This window comes from Vulpes lagopus, chromosome 6, assembly GCF_018345385.1.
Source record: "Vulpes lagopus strain Blue_001 chromosome 6, ASM1834538v1, whole genome shotgun sequence".
Classification (NCBI taxonomy): Eukaryota; Metazoa; Chordata; class Mammalia; order Carnivora; family Canidae; genus Vulpes; species Vulpes lagopus.
The window spans coordinates 21813486-21834289 of record NC_054829.1 but is presented as its reverse complement, the minus strand read 5'-3'; the positions used below and the strand labels follow the sequence as shown (position 1 = coordinate 21834289).

The window sequence follows — 20804 nt, the reverse complement described above, 5'->3', positions numbered from 1 at the left end:
TTCTGGTTATAGACTAGACATACTGTATTTAAATTTCTTTTGTTAATCCAATGGTAACACACACACCACACACACACACACACACACACACATTCTCACACATACTTACTCTCTGGTTTACCCCTAGCAATAAAGATTAGGTGGCTTAGCTGTGGAATTAGCAAGCTTGGGTTTGAGATTTGACTTTACTACTTGTTTTGGGGGGCCTCACAAAAAAAATCACTAACTCTATGACTTAGTTTACTTCTCTGAAATTCTTGCCTTCCAACTTGATCATCAGTCATAAAATTCCTTCATTTGTAAAGTTCTGGATATCTTCCTGAGAAAAACATTCCTGTTTTCTGATTCTTTAATACATTTAATTATAGTTGCTTCATCATGTGTTTATGAAGATTAATTGCATTAATATCTGAAATGCACTTAGTACAGTGTCTGGCACATAAGTGCTATGTAAATCCCTTGTTTTATTATTATTATATCCTCTTTGTACGAGATCATTTTATATCAGTGATGCACATTTAGAAGCATTGTTGAAGATTTTATTTTTCTTTTTTTCAGGGAAGTTTGGCATGTGTCTCGGTTTCTCTGATTTCTTTCTCTCTCTTTAATGCTGGAGACACTGCTATCTATGAGAAACAGATACAGATATAAAAGATAATCTGTTCAAGAAAGGATGTACTTAAGTAGTTTGAAGTAAGACCAAGAGCTTATATTATCATCTAGAAAGTGTTTTAGAGTGTAATCCAAGCTCTTTCTCATTCAACAGTTTGTACTATCTCTGGACACTGGGGACACAAAAGAATCCTTGTCTCAATGTTTGGTGTGATTCAATGAGTATAATAGTTAAATTAGAGGAGGAAATGTGGTCAATAGAATACCACCACCACCACCACCACCACCACCACCACCACCTCCCCCCCGAAACTGATTCTAAGTAGAAAATTGCTTGTATGAGGTGATATTGGTAAATTTTATGAATAAATTGTTAGTTTGGAAAACCACTTGACTTTAAATCATAAAAGAGTGACTTTTTTTTTTTGGTTTGGGCTCTCTTGTTCTTTTTTTCATTTAACAATATTTTCTGAGCTCTTGCTTTATACCAAATACTTTATCAGAAATTAGAGATATAAAGGTGAGCAAAACAGACAAGACTTCTGCCCTCACAGCACTTAAATTTGGGTAGGATGAGACAAACAATAAAAAATTTAAAAAATAACTTAGCTATAGGCAGTGCAATTGTTGAGTTAAATAAAGAGGAAGATGTGACAGAGAACACAGGAAATGCTGATGGGGACCTCCTGAAATAGGAGTCTGAAGAATGCCCATTTCCTTTTTTTGTGTATTTTTTTTACTGGAGTTCTATTTGTCAACATATAGCATAACACCTAGTGCTCATCCCATCAAGTGCCCCCTTCAGTGCCTGTCACCCAGTCACCCCAAGTCCCCGCCCACCTCCCTTTCCACCACCCCTTGTTCATTTCCCAGAGTTAGGAGTTTCTCATGCTCTGTCACCTTCACTGATATTTCCCACTCATTTTCTCTCCTTTCCCCTATACTCCATTTCACTATTTCTTATATTCCCTATGTGAGTGAAACCATATAGTTTGCCCTTCAGAATGCCCATTTTCAACCTGAACATTAGAATATCATAGTGGACCAGTCATTTGAAAATTTGCAGGAAGGACATTTCAGGCTGTAGGTAGAACAAGAGCAGAGGACGTCTAAGTTAGAGATGGCCTTTTTTTTCTTTTTAAAAATTTTTATTTTTTTGGGAGAGATAAAGAGAGAGAGACAATGGGCAGGAAAAAAGGGAGAGACAGACTTCCCACTGAACAAGGAGCCTGATGCAGGGCTCCATCCCAGGACCCCGGCATCATGACCTGAGCCAAAGGCTCAACCGACTGAGCCACCCAGGTGCCCCGGTAGGTATGGTCTTGAAGTGTAAGAGCAGAGGTCCTAGAATGTAAGCAGGCCTCAGAATCACCCAGAGGGCTTGTCACAACTCGGATTCCTGAGACTTGCCCCCAGCCGGTAGATCTGGGTGGAGCCTGACAAGGCACATCTGTCATGGGCCCACAGGTGGTGCAGGTGCTGCTGACTCAGGGGCACACAATGTGATAGGTAGTGAAAGGATGAAGGAATGACTGGAGCACTGTGAACTGGAGGCCAGTAGTGGGAAATGAAGCTGGAGGGGGTTGGCAGGAGCCTAGGATCTCAACCTCAATAGCAAATGCAAGTTTAGTCTAAGATCAACTAGGAGTCATTGCAGGTTCTTCTAGCCCTCCCTCATTGAAACCACTCTTGTTCTGAGGTGACCACAGTATAGTCAGTCTTGGAGGATTATTTGGTTCTGCATGGCATTCACTACCTAATGCACATGAAACAAATCCTGTGGAGTTTGAAAATAAGCTATAATTCCCTCTGTTTTAGAGTCCTGACCAACCTCTGATGAAAAGGACAGATTGCTCCCTTTGCGGAGCACAGATAGTAACCCATGCTCAGATTCTGACAGGAGGAGACACAGGCATATCAGGAGGCTGTAGTTCAGATTAGCTCAACCTTTGCTGAAACACTTTCTCTGTATCTGGCACAGTACACTTAACACAGCGAGGATATAATCGAAGTGTATTATGATTGCTAACAACAGGCATCATTCAATATTTTGGGGGCAAATACTAAAAAAAATGAAACAATTAGAGGATTATATAAGCAGAGGACAGCACAATGTGTAAAAAAGTGTTAAATTGAATATTATCATATGTCAGTGTTAATGATGCAAATAATAAGTGCCATGGCCACCAAGAAGTGGTAGAATTGTTCAAAGTTATTGGGAAATGTTTTATACAGGGGAAGCATTCGGGCCGGTCCTTGAAAAATGGTGAAAATTTGGCTAGTTAGACGGGAAGGGAAAAGCATGGAAAAGCCTTTGACTTCAGATTCAATCAACAGTTACAGAATTACTGTGTTTTCCCAAAGTTTTTGCTATTCTGCGGCCTTTCAAGGGAAAGCCTTCCATGTGTTTCTGATTCTTGAGTACAATTGAATTACTAATCCATTGTCTAGTAAGAGCTGTTTGGTCAGGGAGCCCCATGGACTTCTCAGAAACTTTTATCCTTTGAAAGAAGCTGTCCTGATTTGCCATTGTTAATGAAACTTGTACTACACAATGCTCAAGTTTAAGACCCACTGAGAACATGACCATGAACCTCCTTTCATCTCCACATGGGGGAACCACATGGCATATAGGAGCTGCGAGACCCAGCAGTAATGCTGCTCCCCCAGTGTTAGTAATTGTCTTGAACTTTCTTATGTCATATCCTAATAGCTTTGTATTAGGAATGACAGCCTGTACTGCTCCTACCCTTGATGAATAAATACAAAATGTCTTGCCACCCAGAAGACAAATCCTTTATAGTCTTGTATCTCTTTTGAACATGCATCCTTAGGACTCTGCATGCATACATTTCAATATTCCGTGCCTGTGTGAGGCTTTGCTAGGAAACAGTGAAATATGTACTTATTGCAATGGATATATTTTTACTCTGTCAAGTGCTTTTTTGCATCAGAATCTGAGTAATACATTGGGTGAGTCAAAGGGCTCGCCTCCTTTGCTGAGGTGCTTTGAGAGTTAGCCTGAATATTAAGATATTTCCTAGTAGCTCAGATAATTCCAAAGGTGCAGGTTTTTCTTTAATCTCAAGGTTAAGGCAGAAGATAGAAATGAAAAAGAGTGAATACTTAAAGAAAGGCCCCAGGCTGACCTAAAGAGAGATTTTAATGACAATCCATAAGGTAAAGATCACCAAACTTTTTTAGTTGCTTACTCATGTTCAGAAAAGATTTTGAGAATGCCCCCAAAATAAATGTACTTATTTATATATCAGATACAAGTATCATTGTACTTAAATATTATTTGCTTATGAAAGACTCACAAAAATAGAAATAATAAAGGAAAAATTTAAATGAATGTAATTTTATTATTTTCTTCCTATCCCTCAAATAATTATCTTTTGCATCCTCTGGCATATGTACACTGTTTCTGAATATACCCTTTTGTGAAACTTTAGCTGCAACATGATGCAATATATAAGTTCTCAAACTTTAGACAGCATCACAATTTCCTGTAAGCTTGTAAAAACACAAATTTATACCTCTCTCCAATGTTTCCAATTCAACAGGGCTGGGGTCCAATATTTTGCATTTCTGATAACTTCCCAGGTGATGGTGGTCTGAGAGCTAACACTCCAAGAAGGATTGATATAGTTAAAAGCTTGGGTGTCAAGCGGTCGTTTACCTAAGTTGGACGTCAGGGTCCTTTCATTACCAAATGTATGACTTTGGGTAAATTATTTTACTTGTATGAGCTATTTTTTTTCTTTTTCTTTTAATCTGTAAAATGGATGGTCATACTTACTTCACTTTTAGTGTCACTGGAGAGCATAATGAGATAATGTAGACAAAGTGCTTAGGACCCAGTACTTACCACCTACAAAATACCAGTACATGTTGGCTGCTATGTGCTTCTTCTCTTCCTTCTCCTCTTCATATCATCAAATATGTTTTTAATGTCATAAAGCAAGCTTCAGGGACTTTTATGCCTTAATTCATAAGAATCATGGGAATAAATTTTTCTGCTTTCCAATATACATTTTGAAAGACCGTGTTCCAAATGAAGTATCTTTCGAGTTGGATGGTAGGGATGAAGCTCTTTTGCAAAGTCTGCCTAAGAGAGAACAATGTGTTCAGCCCTCTCCCTTCTGTGTGTAACTGTTGGTAGTTTGTGGCTAAGTGTGTATTTCTGTAGTCTTTTGTATGTACTTATTCTTGTTGCATGTTATAGAATTGACATTTTTGGCGGTTGTGTTTTTGAATGTTTTGGGGCATGAGAGTAGCAAATTCAAGTGCTCGCTTTGAACTTGATTAACTATTAACACTTTTCTCTCCCCTTTATTCTTCTCTCCTTTTCTTCTTATGAATTACTAGGACCAAGTACCACCTGCCAGGAAGATTCATGTGCCAACCAGGGAGTCTGCATGCAGCAGTGGGAAGGCTTCACTTGTGACTGTTCCATGACCTCGTATTCTGGAAACCAGTGCAATGATCGTGAGTACAACCTTTTCATACTTGGGAGTTTTTTTCATTGTTTAGAAGTTTGAAGAAATCTTAAGGGATATTATGTAAAAGGATGGCTCTTATGAAAGATTTGTAAGCAATTTCCTCCTCCAGAAACTTGGAAAATAAAGGACTGGTGCTCTTAATGGAAGAACAAGAGACATTTCTTGTTCAACATTACTAGATGTTTTCCCATTTGCTTACTCCCTGTGTTTTTTCTTTAGATTAGATTGCTTGTAGCTGAGAAGCAAAAAACAATTCAAGCAATATTTTTTTGCTCTGAGGAGTTCAGTTTTCCATTAATTAAGTCATCTGGATAACAATTTTGAAACTCTCCCATTTGCATTGTCTAGAATTTAGAGTATATTTAAGGTTTGTAGCTATTTTCTCAAAATTCTGAATTTAGAGAACTTCTTAGGTCTTCCAAATGGTGAAGACGTTCAGAGTTTATTTTTTCTTCTAATTAGAAGAGTTTAAAGCATTTTCAGGGGTTTTTCAAATGTCAGAAATTCCCTCTGGCTAGATTTATTAGTATCTATTTGGTTTATAGGTACCTAGTCATTCTGTTTATATATGCATTTCTATTTTGTGAATATATTTATATGTATATACCTGTGTATTTGGTTCATATTGGAAGAGAGCCATATTGAAATTGGTTGTTATTTTTGTCCACTAGCAATACTAAAGGCACATCAGCTGATTTAATTCTAGAAGACTGATTTTACGAAGGTGATTCTAGAATTGATGGTGGAGATATATCAGTTCTGTGGCAATCTATAACCTGTGTCTTCACTTCCTTCTCATTTCATTTTCCTAACATGGCTATTTTTAAAGATGAGCAAACACCTGAATTTTCTGAATACCAATTACAAAGAGATTTGTTGAAAGTCCTGACATAGTGGGTCCTGTTGATCTTCTGATTTTCTAAATGCAGCCTTTATGGTAGGAGTTTATATTTTACAAACTGAACTTATAGTCAGTTGGCCTTTTGGTTTTATAAAAAGATTCATGGTGTTATCTGAGAAAATCCTAAAGTCATATTATGGTTGCATAAGTGGGAGCAGGCGCTGATAACAATGGTATCTCTATCATGTTTAGTTTTTCTTGAATCCCTATTTCTCAACTTTTTTTTCTTGTGCATAGTTGCCCCTTGTTCTATTTCTCATTTTTCTCATAGCTTTTTGTCTTTATGTGCTCTGCCAGTCTCTTAAGATATACCCGGAGAAGTAAGTGGGGACTCTGTCAATGTAGAGAGAAACATATTTGATTCTCATTGATCTAAATGTAAGCATGTGCCTCTAGATCTGTAGCTCAAAGGACAGTATCTGCAGAAAGTTTTGGCATCAGATTGCTCATTCCATGTACTTGGTATTATTGAAAGTCCCGTTTCCACATTTATGAGTTGGAAATACTGTTTTTCTCTGAAATAGGCAGGTATGGATCTCTCCAGAATATCTAGGGAATTGTCCTATATGCTCTTTATTTTCCATCCCCTTTGTCCACACAGTACTCATTAGGAAAGTTTTTTATCCTAAATTATGGCATAATGCTTCTTTATCCTCCCAAGTTTATTCCGTGTCATAAATACGTACCATTTCTGGTAGAAAATGGTCAGGACGAGACCACACACAGAAAAAATAGAAAGGTAAGTTATTCTAACTGTGGTGAATAGCATGGTCTTCAGAAGGTATGTATATATTTTTCTCTCATTGACAAGTTCCTTTCAGCCACCCAGTTCCAGGCATTGTTTTCTGCTAAAAATCAACCAGGAAAAAAAAAAAAAATCAACCAGGATTCTTTCTGGCTTTCTATGATTTTTTTTTCTGACTTTGTCAAGAGCAGATTGTGTCTCAGTTCAGAATGAAAACTGTTGCATTATCTGACTCGAACAATTTGTCAACATATAATGAAGTACTAGAATGGATCGGGAAATGTAAGCTTTCTTTTGTGACAATGCCATATCATGCTTCAAAAATGTTTCTGAGATACACAGGCCTAGGGTAATGTATTCTGGATTTTATTATGTAGACAATACACATGAATTTTTTATTGTAGAAGACTTCTGAGCCCAAGTCATTAAAAGAATCTGCTTGCCTCATCTCCTCGTAGAGAGCAGACTAGGTCTTCTGTGATTAGATGGCTATATGGAAATGTGAGCAAGTACGTTTTAATTGCAGAATGTAAAGAATATATAGAGATCAGATATACTGGATATAACTGTAAAGTGCAGATATAAACTTTTAATGAAACCAACCGTGTGTATCAGAGTGTTAGGTTGCTTAAAATCGTGCTATAGATGCCTCTATATCTAATGATTGACATCTAAAATATCAGGGGAACTTCTATTTGGGAATGAACCAGTTTGCTCACCTAACAAATCAACCTTACCTCTTTACATCACAGATCATTACTTTGTATCAACCTTGACTTCTAGAGTTGTGATTTACTACTTTATCTCACAAATATCTTCAAAATTAAGTTACCTATTTGATTTTCTCTGGGCCTATGTTAGCAAATTTGGGGTAGCTTAGCCTGCATCAGGAGCTGAGCCTTCACTTCAGTGTCACCAGCAGGTTTGAACAAAGCTCATGCTTATTTTTGGCAAAGATTATGGAGAAAATGCAAAGAAAGGGAAAAAGATACAATAAGTGAATGAAAGAGGAAGGATGAAAGAAGAAGGAATGTAGAGAAAAGCAGAGCTGAGTCTTATATGGAAGAATACAAAGGCCATTAGTAATTATTTTGGTAGCATGCATGCCACGGGTGGCCTGCCTTTGACCTAAACAACAGTAATAGCGCATGACATTATAATTGGAGTATCATCACAGAAATCTGGCCTTTACCTGACTTTTAGGAATAGTGTATTCTATAGAATGTTGCATATATCTAAAATACATTGTATTTCTTATAATGCTGCTTCAGGATCCTGTGGTTGGTTAAGGATTCTATCTAATGACAATAGACTTTTTTGGGGGAGGGTGGTGTTGGGGGAGAAGGTTTGGCTCTCTCATTTTCCATGAGCTATTTCTCAAGACAACAGATTGATCTCAGCTAATGGAAATGAAAACATCACAATTTCTTACTGCACATCCAAGAATAGAAACTTGTTCAATACGAAACTGCTAGGTTTTGATATTTTTCAAAATAAAGGATTAAGTTCAGCTCATCATGTATAGAAAAGTTACTTATATCCGGGCATGATTTGCAAGTTTCTAAAAAAAGTTTGCATTTTAGGTTCTCCACATTTTTCCTAGCAGTGGTTCCTTCATTCATGACCTTTGATTTTTCTTACCTGTTTGCCAAATTGGGTGTTTGCTTGATGATTTTGAGGTGCTGTCACATAGATATCACCTCAATGAGTAGAGTTTATGTTGAGAAACTATATCTCATTTAGTATGAGTAGACTAAGCATGGATGGGCTTAACTTTATTCCATCATTTTCTATGACAGCATGGTGGGTTGATGGAGACAGTGGGGTGAATTTCAGGTTTAGTCTTATAAAGATAGCTACGCAAAACTGATACAGTGATTGTGAAGATGTGGCATGTATCCTCTATGGCTTGTTACCTTGTGTAAGAACGACTCTCCTGTACTGGATAGAAGACAAAGATCATCTGATTGGAAATCCAGGTGTAATTGACTTGTTAATTGTTTTATGGTACTTTTAAGATACGATCTTCTACCATTTCATATAATAGCAAAATCACAGGGAGTTAGTTTCCTTTAAGTGACTTTTAGGACTGTTTTGAAACTATAATGAAGAAAATAATCCCAGAAGTAATTTTGAGTTCACGTGGGATCTGGTAAGATCTATGGAAGGAAACACCAGTAACAACCTCCAAAGAAAATCTTCAGTTCTTCTGAAAAATTTGAAACAGAGAGGGCTGACTTCTCAGAGGGTGCATACCACCTGAATGTCAACCTAAGGACAAAATATTGGGACTACATTTTAAGAACAACAACAACAACAAAAAATGAACCTTACAAAGGTTCTCACAGGGATATTCTTTTTGGATATTGGGTTCTTACTGATATGTAGCATCAGGACCGAGAGACTGGAAGATTTCAGTATGTTGTAGACATCACACCATCAGGCAAATCTAGAATCCCTTTCCTGTGATGTGGGCAGGGCAGACTATTGTTGGGTTCCTCTCTCTACAGCACCACAAAATGTTCCACAAAATCCAAGTCACTTGCATGTACCTAGATATACAAAGGCATTGTCATTTCAGGGACTTTGTGAAAATAGTGATTTTAAATACCTCACATCAATCCTTACCACCATAGTTACCTTTGAACATGTTTATGACAACTGTTTTGCATTGTATACAATTTTGGGGTCTCATTATTACTTCTGTGCCCTGGAGAAGTGAATGTGGAACAGTCTGTGGCATGTGAGTGCTTAAAACACAGCAAATTACTGGATTTAGAAATCGGGTGTTTATAATGGCTTTGTGGGAAGAACAGAAGGAAATAAATGTGGGTCCTCAGCCCACCCTCAGCAGCTGGCTACCTGCGCTACATTGCTAGTCGTACATTGCGGGCTACTTGTTGGAGAAATTGCTAGGTTCACACTGGCATGTAATAATAGATGTTCTTTGCTTGCAACAAATCAATAGCAAGCAGCTGTGGATCGTGCAGACAGTGGAGTGTGAAGCACCTTTTCAGACAGTTTTCTGGTGGAGTGGCTGTTAAGCTGCACTGTTGGCTATTGATTGGCCTTTTGCTTTTTATTTATTGTGTGGGTTTATTTATTTTTTTAATGTAGGTTGGTGTATTGATTAAATCTGTTAAAAAAGCATTTCCCATTCAGGCTTCAAGGAAAAAAATGAGCAATATATGCATTACTTAGTGTACAAACAAGCCAATAGACATGCGTATGTTCATTGTACCTGTTGGGTCCATATAGACACACTGGCATTATGTTATGAAGCTAGGTTGTTATTTGTCCAATAATAATTTCCAAAGATACCAGACTACAATGTGTCCGTGTTTTCAGTTATGTGTTTAATTCCTACTCTGTTTTCAGGCTCTGCCTGTCTAGCAAACAGGCTGTATCTGAGAAATTTAGTATTAAGATGGTTGTTTGCTGCTTAGGACACTTAATCAGTTATTCATTCCTTCACTCACCAGAGATTTCTTATTTGCAGATATGATCATGAATAAGATACACCCCTGTTCTCAAAGACATTACAGTGTAACAAGGGAAGACACAGGTGGAAGTGCTTCAGTAGAAATATAAACAATATGTAGTGAGGACTCATAGAATAGAGAGGCTGTCCCTGGGGTAGAGGCTTCATCAAGAAGAGCTGCTGTTATTGAGAAGTTTTTCATTGACAAATGAATCTTGAAAAAATTTTAAGTACTTTCTAAGTATATATGGTAAGAAAGAAGGTCAGAAAGAAAAGATAGTATTCCAGTAAGAAAGAGAGAGAGAAGTAGTAGTCTGCAACCACTGCTAACATTCTGGCTGTTTCCTTCTATTCTTTTTTCTAAGCACTTGCATGGTTAAAATCACACTCTGTGTAAAGTTTGTGCTCTGCCCTGTTTTGTTTCACATTACATGATATGCATTTTTCAAAGTGTAAAAAATACTAGATTTCTTCATCTCATTAGTAGAATATACATTATGGTGCTCCTTTCTTTGGGATAGAACTCTCCATGCTGAGTCCTGGATGAGGACTAATAGGCCCCAAATCATCATCTTCTTCTCCTTCTCCTTCTTCTCCTTCTTCTCCTCCTTCTCCTCCTCCTCCTCCTCCTCCTCCTCCTCCTCCTCCTCCTCCTTCTTCTTCTTCTTCTTCTTCTTCTTCTTCTTCTTCTTCTCTTCTTTTTCTTCTCTTCTTCTTCTTCTTCTTCTTCTTTTTCTTCTTCTTCTTCTTTCTTCTTCTTCTTCTTTCTTCCTTCTCTTTTTTCCAAATCTTCTTTCATTGAAACATTGTTGGACATTTATCTTCAAAATGTACTTAAAATGAACCAAAATTTTAAAAAGTTGACTTGTAATGCATATGACTTATTAAATTATAAAATATAACAGAGCCATTAAGTTAATTAGCTTTAGAATCAAACTAATTTATTTTTTTAAAATTTTTATTTATTTATGATAGTCATACAGAGAGAGAGAGAGAGAGAGAGAGAGGCAGAGACACAGACAGAGGGAGAAGCAGGCTCCATGCACCGGGAGCCTGACATGGGATTCAATCCCCGGTCTCCAGGATCGCGCCCTGGGCCAAAGGCAGGCGCCAAACCACTGCGCCACCCAGGGATCCCAGAATCAAACTAATTTAAATGTCAATGTTAACTCTTAACACTGAAATTGAGTTAGACACAGCCTCTTGAAGCATTGTACAGGACAAGGAGTATGATGGGTACTTAATAAATAGAAGTAGTGATAGTTTTTGTTGTAACTAATAATATTTGACATTTGTCAAGTCCTTATTATGTTCCTAACACTCTACTAGGATCTTTATAAATATGTTATCCCTTTAATCATCCCAAAGTCCCTACAAAATACCATTGTCCTGATTTTAACAATGGGGACACTGAGGTCACACAGGAAAGTGCTGAGTGAGGACTTGAATCCAGGTTTGTCTGATGTGAAAGCTCACATTCTTATTAGATTGGCTACCACTTAATAGTTACTAGAAAGAAGAACAGTTTAACATCACTAATTACCAGACTAGATTGCTTAAAATGCCAGGTTGTCAAGTCTTTACAGACAACCCAATTGCATAAGAATATAGGGTTGGAAAAGAGAAGCTCTGTGTTCTAGGTTGTTAATTTTATGATATTATGAAATTGTGAACCCTTTAGATATCTCTGCCTTAATACTAAGATAAGACTTTTTAGTTAGAATATCTTGAGATATTATAGAATTAGGATAACTCCCCATATCCCCAAATATTTATATATTTATTCTCTGTTTGTGTATATCTTTTGATTTTCATTTTTTCCTTTACTTTATTGCAATCTTTATATATGTCATATAACATAGTGAATGAGACCTCTGATTTGGAGTGGATGGCCTATGTTGAAATTGTGACTCTGTCCCTTAATAGCTATGTTACTTTGTAATTAATTAATTAATTAGTTAATGTGGATATGTATAGGTCCCCCAAGTGTGGATATGTATAGGTCCTATCTCACAAGTAAAGATGAATTGGATGCATATAATTCTGTGAAGGTCATGGCACATAGTAGCCGAAGTGGAGCTATTGGCTATTTTTCAATGTGATTTTCAAAAGTTAAAAACTAGACTCATACAATTTTCATAAAGTTAAAAATATAACACATAAATACAAGATGAATGCCTGCCAAATTTATTTAACTCCTTAGTGAGGAAAACAATAAGATGGTAAAAATATAAACAAGATGACAAAAGAATTTTTGAAGAACTGGATATTTATAGGCATTAAAAAGAATATTAAATATTTAGGTTAAATATAAAACTGGTGAATGCTCACAGGGAAAAAGCCCTTAGCTTTAGATATTTTCTTTTCTATCAACCATTATATCTCTACTGAACAAAAATCAACAGGTTAATCATCTTGCAGAATGTGGGCCCCAGTGAATAGTAAATATCAGTCATAGATACATTTTCCCATATAAGTAAGTATTTCTTGGGTAGTATTATTAAAACAGTGTCAGAATTTCTATGACATTGAAAGGGCACACGGCTCTCTCCTGGCCTTTTTTTTTTTTTCTAAATTGTGGGTAATTTTTATTAATAGTAGTATGATCTATTCAATTTCAGATCTGTTTTGTTATCTTGAATACTTCTATCATACACAATCACCTTTTATTTTTTCGACCATTTAACTGTGTAGCAAACACTGTATTGAATTTGTTGCATTATCCTGTCATCTTAACAACCCTAGGAAGTAGATACTATTATGATCTCAGTTTTACAAATGAGGGAACTGAGACATGGAAAAATCAAGTGATCTGCTCAAGGTCACAAAACCATTAGGCGGGGGGGACAAGGATTCAGTTTTATATCTCTGGCTGCAAAGTCTGAACTCTGGACTGCTGGTGTCTTCTGAATGCCTCAAGGAAAGCTTCTTAATGAGGACTCATCTGGATGCATGGGAGTTTAGATTTACATTCGCCATGGAACTTGACTTCTTCTGTTGTATCAATTACACTGTGATTTTTAGTATCTACATTGTTATTTGGTAGGAGGGATATATCTTACACTTTTTACTTTGTTTTAAATAAGAGCATCATTAGGATTGATCTGCTCATGTAATAAGATCAGGAGTTCCATCAGAGTTCCATTTTGCAAGTTTGGTAGGTCTGGGCAGGTAAGGGCTGAGTCCAGAGAAGTCAGAAAGGCTGGAGGAGCAGCCTGGTACCATAGGATGCAAGATCCAGAAAGTAAAACACTGAAAGAGAAGCATTCATGAGCCAGCAGACATTAGCAGGACCTAAGGTAATGGCCAAAGTTATTTCTTTTCATTTGTTTTTTATTCCTGGACCATAGATATTTGGTGTATCTAACAGGATGTCAGGAGATGGCAGTTAATCTCAGGGTCTTCTAGGAGCAAGGCTGATGGTGCTGGTATTCTTAGGGGGGCAGATTCATAGATGTGGGTTTTAGCTTATTCCCTTGGGAATCACTCTTGCTTACAATTTACTCTGATACCAAGAAGACACAGTTTTGTATCACAGGTCACTTGATTTTAATACAAGTGCAGAATTCAAAAAGATTCAGCAAGAGTCAGGACTACTTACAGCTTTTGTTTTGTATAACCCTCCATGGAAATGAGCTGAGACTCCTAGATAAAATGCTAATTTCTGCAAATCCCAGTTGACACTTGGACCTACAGTTCAAGGAGAAATAGTCTCCACCATGCAGAGTCCTGTAGTTTACCAGGGATTATTGTGAATTGTTGGAATCTGAGGCCTCCCTAATTTCACTTCAGCCAGCTTTAACATGCTGTATTTGTAGACTGATTTTATTGCCTATGTTTAATTACAGCCCATTTATTTCTGGTGTGCTTGGCTAGCTACTTATTGATGGCGATGGCAATGATCTACTGAGAGCCTATTGGTTCACAGAAGATAATTTCATATTACCTTGTTAGTTACATACAGGTACAATTTTAATATATTTTTCAATATAGACTTATAATTCTCTACATTTATTTCCATCTTTGTTTATTTTTATTTACACGCAAAGGGGAAAATATATCAACTACTTTATTTTCTCTTGTAAAATAGAGCTAATAAGTATAATATGGTTTCCTTTCCTTACTTTTTTCTCTTAACTTTTTTTTTCTGTGGGTGGTATGCATTTTTTTTGATTGAGGTAAAATTTACACTCAGCAAAATATGTATATCTTAAGTGCATTATGACAAACATTTATAGCCATGTAACCATCATACTTGTTGAGATAAAAGACAGTTCCATCTTCCCAGGGAATTCCCTTGTGCTCCTGTAGTCCTTCTCTTCTCAGAGGCCACTGCTAGTTGAATTTGTTTCAGCATAAATGAGTTTTGTCTGTTCTTGACTATATATAAATAGAATCACATGGTATGTGATTTTTTTGTTTCTGTTTTCTCTAGTTCCGGAGAACCTGTGTAAGACTCACCCATGTCACTGTGCATTTTAGCTGCCTTGTCCTTTCCTGACCCTTAGCTCCTCTCATCTGGAGGAATCTGTGGGTCTCCACTTGGGGACTCCTCCCTGCTGCTCCCTTGCAGTTCTCTCCAGTAAAAAAAGGAAATCTGAGCCCTCACTTTGTCTATTTTCTTCCTCTCCGGAATCCCTGTCCTTCTTTGCCTGATGTTCAGTGTCTTGTGAATCTTTCACATTTATTGTTTCAAGTTGATTGTGGATCCAATCTTTGTTATTCTATCTAGGTTGGAAGTGGACTTCACCTGTTTCTTTTTACCTTGCACCTTGAGATTGAGAGTAGGGGGTGGAGGAGGGATGACAACTTGTGCCGTGTTTTAAGCCACAACTTCTGGGAATGAAGTGAGGCTTTGCATTAGTCCCCAAATAGCTCTGGCATTGTAGAATATTTCAGGAACTGTATTTTGTTTTTTTGTTTTCTTCTTCTTCTTCTTCTTCTTCTTCTTCTTCTTCTTCTTCTTCTTCTTCTTGGAGGGAAAGGGGAAGGGAAAAGACCCTTCAACTGTAGTTATAGGTGTTCTTCAGTCAAGGAGCCTTCTGCAGCCAAAGAAGCTGCACAAAGCTAGTTACATACCTGCAAATGTGTCTCTGTCAAGTATTTCCTCATCTGAGTTTCTTTTATGAGGTCCCCATTGCTTTTTCCCTCCAGTCCCTCTGATAACACTTGATTAAGCTCAGTGGGTGCAGGGATTGATTTGGCTCTTGCAGTTAGCTGTTCTTATTTTCTTTACCTAGAATTATAGTTTGTTTTCTCACCTACCTTTATCCTGTGGATCTTTGCTGCCTGATCCATGTCTCTTTGCCAAATGAAATTAAGAGGTGTTTTCAAACAAAAAAAAGGAAGACTTTAGAAAAGTGGAGGTGTTTCTATGCCAGGGAGTGTTTTGACTCTAGACTGTTCTTATTTTGATTTTTAGATGCTGGTGTGCACTTATTATTTTGATGCATGTATACAAAAAATGAGGTTAACTTGCATTGCTGATGCCTTTTAGTTTTAAATAGTTTTTTTTAAATAATTAAGGTTATACAAGAACATGTGGTTTATGCATACAATGGAATATTACTCAGCCATTAGAAATGACAAATACCTACCATTTGCTTCAACATGGATGGAACTGAAGGGTATTATGCTGAGTGAAATGAGTCAATCGGAGAAGGACAAACATTATATGGTCTCATTCATTTGAGGAATATAAATAATAGTGAAAGGGAATAGAAGGGAAGGGAGAAGAAATGGGTAGGAAATATCAGAAAGGGAGACAGAACATAAAGACTCCTAACTCTGGGAAATGAACTAGGGGTGGTGGAAGGGGAGGAGGGCGGGGGGTGGGGGTGAATGGGTGACGGGCACTGAGGGGGGCACTTGACAGGATGAGCACTGGGTGTTATTCTGTATGTTGGCAAATTGAACACCAATAAAAAATAAATTTATTATTATAAAAAAATTAAGGTTATACAAGCTCACTGTTGAAAATCTGTAAAATGTACGGTAATAGAAAAACATGTACGATTTTTACCAGTTATTTATATGATCTTGTTTCAGAATATGCATGATGTCAAGCACAGAATAGATGTTTAAAATATATTTGTTGGATGAATGATTGAGCCTTGCATATTTGTAGAGTCTAAGTTGTGCAATGGTCCTAGTGTTCTTTTCATAAAATGAATAGTATTTCTACCAGGACTAGATGTTTTCTTGCCAGACAGAATGCTTTGGGCATACAGAAATTATAATGAGCATCTCACTATGAAATTTTTTTGTTCAGATAAAAAATAGAAATGTCAAGATGTTTTCATTTCTTTTCTCTCTTGTCCTTATCCCTTCTGCAGAAAACCTTTCCATTTCTGAGCAGTTATACATATATGTATATAAGTAAAATGGATTTGTAGTAGATTTTAATTGAAGGGCAAAGACCCTTATAAGGTATGTGGGGAAGGAGCCTTGGGTCCCAGGTTTTTGTTTTTATTTTGTTTTGTTTTTCCTTCCATGGCATACACTTCCAAAGAGACATTGCATTTATTCCATATGATGAGATTTCTTGTAATGGTCTACTCTAGAGTTCTTGCGTAGGCAGTAGAACTCTTCTACTTTGACATCATCTGTTAATTTCTACTGAGTTCATGTTGGCCCAAACTAGTAACATATGACTGAAGCACTTAGATGCACTGTAGACTGAAAAATGTAAAACACAAAGATTTCTTGATTTTTGTACACTGTGGATTGCAAAAATTTTAAATCTCTTTCCAGTAGAATTCAGTCAAACCTAGTAAACTGTAAAAACACTCAGGATAATTGATAGGAAATGGTAGTGTCTGACTCTCAGCACTATTTCCTAGTGAATTCACTGTGTATTTTTTGTAATTGGCTTCTAACTAAATAAAAAATTGCAGTTTTACCCAGATATCCTTATATGAGTAAAACTAAATACACATTCATATAAGTAAAAAAGAATAATATGCGCATATGTACATATTATAAATAAATGCAAATTTCCTTTAGGATTTTTTCTAATTGTTCTTAAATAATTTTTCTATCCAAATGTCTTTTTTTTCTGTGTCTTAATAGTGTCACGTATGAACTCTTGGCTGCATTCCATCAACTGATAAGTTGTGTATTATCTGTAATTGTATAGGTGATATGTTTTCCTAGGCCACAGATGAGATATCTGACTCCTCTTGAGGATTTTTGGAAGAAAGCCCCTCTATTCCATGTGAATACCCAATATTCAGGGTACAATTTTATCTCTGAAAAAGGATTTAGGCAGGGACCTGGGATTTACTTATCCTTAAGAATAATCTTTTTTCTCTTGCTACCTGAAATTCCCATATGGCTTCCACATGTGGCACTCAAGTGCATCATATAGTTAAAACTCACATCAGTGCCCTGGCACGGGGGGCCTTTGTAAAAGGCCTGCAGCTCAGCACACATATCATCACACATGCCTGTTGTCCCTGACTCATGAATATCCTGAGAATGGGGAAAATGGAAAAGAAGGTATTAAAATAAGTGAGTTTGCCAAACAAACTCTCAGTGATGGTAGAGGCTTTATTCCAATCCCCGCAACACACCACATGGATTTCCAACATCTAACTTATTTAATTTGCATTTGGATTAATTTAGCATATTTTCCTATTACATAAAGTTTAATGAACAATAAACACAGCTATAACCAAATCTCACAGCTATTTCCCAGTGTGGGGTAACATTCTGCATTTAGTTATATTTGGTTTCCTAGGTAATATTTGATTGTGGCTATATCTCCTAAAGCTGCATCTCTTGTCACATGGAATGTTTTGGTGACAGATTCTTCAGAGAGAGAAAATCAGGAAGGAGCATCACATGCAGTTCCACTGAAGCCATGACGGTGAAAATCAACTGGGCAACATAGGGTGTGTTAAAAATGCTGCTCCCTGCTGCTTTCCTTGGCAGTCTTTGAATTCCCTGTTGTTGGCCTCCCTGCTTTTATTTCTGAAATCTATCCTGTGTGCCAGTTGTAGATTAGTTTTCCCAGAGCACTTTTTTTTTTTGTCTTATCACTTTATCACTCCTCCACTCATGAACCTCCAGGGTTCCTCTTGTAGCCTAAATCCTACTCTTGTTTTTTTTTTTTTTTAAATGTCTATATTGACCACCTTTCCTTTAATATTCATGGCTGTGTGCCATCTAATAAGGCCAATGTTCTCATTGTCACATGGCACTGTCTCAGCATTTTCTGTTATCATTATATCCCTATGCCCTTGCTTCTCTAGTTCCTCCCCCCTGGAAGGTTTCCTTCTCCTTGACCTGGCTTTAGGATCCAACCGAGTTTCACCTATTCTGGGGAGTTTTCTCTGGCCACTTTAGTCCATATTGATCTCTTCTTCAAATCCCATTGTATTTATATTTAGAACTGAGAGACAGCATGACTCAGCATCAAAAGGGGGATTAATGTAGACTTAAGAGTAAAAAGTGGGTTCAAATCCTGGCTCCTGTCCTCCTAACTCAGTGGCCTTTGGCAATTAATGCAGCACAGCTCCCCAATATGTACCTCGCAAAAGTTTCAATTTTGTTAACAGGATTAGAAATAATAGGTGTAAAGCAGAGTATTGATTTATGAAGAGTTTTTCTTCCTGATAGCGGTTTAAATAAAAAAATGTAACCCTCTCAGGATGACTGGATAGTTTAGCAGTTGAGCATCCGCCTTTTGCTCAGGATGTGATCCTGGAGTCCTGGGGTCAAATCTCATATCCGGCTTCCTGTATGGAGCCTGCTTCTCCCTCTGCCTATGTCTCTGCCTCTCTCTCTGTGTCTCTCATTAATAAATAAATAAAATCTTTTTAAAAAATTAAAGAAAATGTAACCCTCCCATTGAAGAACAATGTTACCAAAAAATAAAACAAGTGGAATTTTTACTAAATTCATTACCGCTTTTGTTGTGTATTTACCATCTTTCCTAGACAACCAGCTTGCATATATTATGTTGACTATGGTATCTTCCAGAAATTATAGACTTGAGCTGTGCTGGGTGGATGTGAGTGGTAGTATTGCTAATATTAGATTATTCAAGTGCCACTGACTTTTTTATATGTTCTAACCTTAAATGTAAACATATTCCTGATTATGGGTCTGTATGATTCAACCAAAACCTAAGTCAATTTCGGAGGATTCTACTACCTTTCCTGTAAATATCTTGATTTTTTAAAGTAGTACTTGCACAGACTCTCAAGCACACCAAGGGATTCTGGTGCCTTCCATAATCTCATGTCTTATTTTTGGTTCTTTCCTCAAATAGAGGAGAATCACTGTCCAGGAATCTTTGGTTCTTGTCACTTATTAGAAAAAGGAAACAAAACTGCAATCTTTGCAGCCTCCATTATTACCAGAAATCTTAATATATAATATGAACTTCGTAGATAGTAATTCATTTTCAAATCAGTTCATTTGCAGCAGTAACACAGAACCTAATTTAGCTTTCACAATGGATTGTTAATAGATGATTTTGGCCATCTCTCCTCGGTACGTTTCAGTACTTAGTCTGGGGCTCTAAGAAAAGACCAGGCCAAGTTTGATACTTGATACAGCTTTGACTTTGGACATGGGGTCAAATAGTGGAAAACTCATGGTTAGCCTCTTGTTCCCTATTTACTCTTGACAGAAAACAAGAACAAACAAAAAATCCCCAGGGAACTGTGGAATCTCTGGTTTATTATCTGAGCAGCCTAATGTGGTAATTATTGCCTGCCATGGGAAGATGACTCCAGTGAGTTTAACTGAGAAAGAAGCCAAGTCTCAGTAACATTATATACCCATTACCCAGGAGTCCTCCAGAATGGGCTCAGCTGCTGAGCACTGAGATAAGACCAAAATCTCAATCATGGTGATTTTGATAATCAGTTTCAATGAGCAGAATGCTATTACCTTTTTGGAACCTATGAAGCTGATAGTATTCGAGGAAAGAAAATGTGATGAGTGTGATTGCTTAATGTGTGGGAAGAGGGTTGGTGGAGAGGGTATCCAAAAGAGAAATTCCAACCATCTTAAGAACAGCACTTCTAAGAATAATTATGTAGGGAATTTGTACTTCTGCGCTCTATTTGCTACTGAGAACAAAGCTTTAAGAATTTGAGATGATTGAGATTTAAATTCATTTGAAAGTAAACACACGGGAATGATTTTTCTCTTTATATTCAGTTATTAATTAGAGGGAAGTGTGATTTATTTACTTCTGAGCCTTTGTATAGTAGAAATATGTTTATGCAAATATTATTTATTTTTGATGACAGATAGTTGATGCCAAGTTAGTAGTAGACCATAAATGATTAAGTAATTGTCATCATATGGGCACACTGTTGTATATTTTTCTGAGAACAAACTCCTTTATTGCTTCAACATCTATGCCTTAACTATAATCTGGATATGCCACAGTGACATAACATCTGTTAAAGTCCATTTCAGTGAAGACACTTTCTTCCCAGTCCTCTTCTTCCTGGAATCAGAGCACAATTCACACTCATTGTTTTGTGACAGCTCACAGTGTCCTATACTGTTCCCCCATCCTCACCATCAACGTCTACT

General features: G+C 37.0%; 1 protein-coding gene across 3 annotated transcripts in view; it reads left to right on the top strand.

Moving 5' to 3' along the window:
* The window catches only part of NRXN3 (neurexin 3), a 1543117-nt gene that overhangs the window by 751415 nt on the left and 770898 nt on the right, over window positions 1-20804 (top strand). For all 3 annotated transcript variants that reach the window (XM_041758643.1, XM_041758640.1, XM_041758644.1), the window contains one exon: window positions 4984-5103. In XM_041758643.1, the coding sequence (XP_041614577.1) occupies window positions 4984-5103 (120 nt within the window). The remainder of the gene's footprint in view (window positions 1-4983; window positions 5104-20804) is intronic.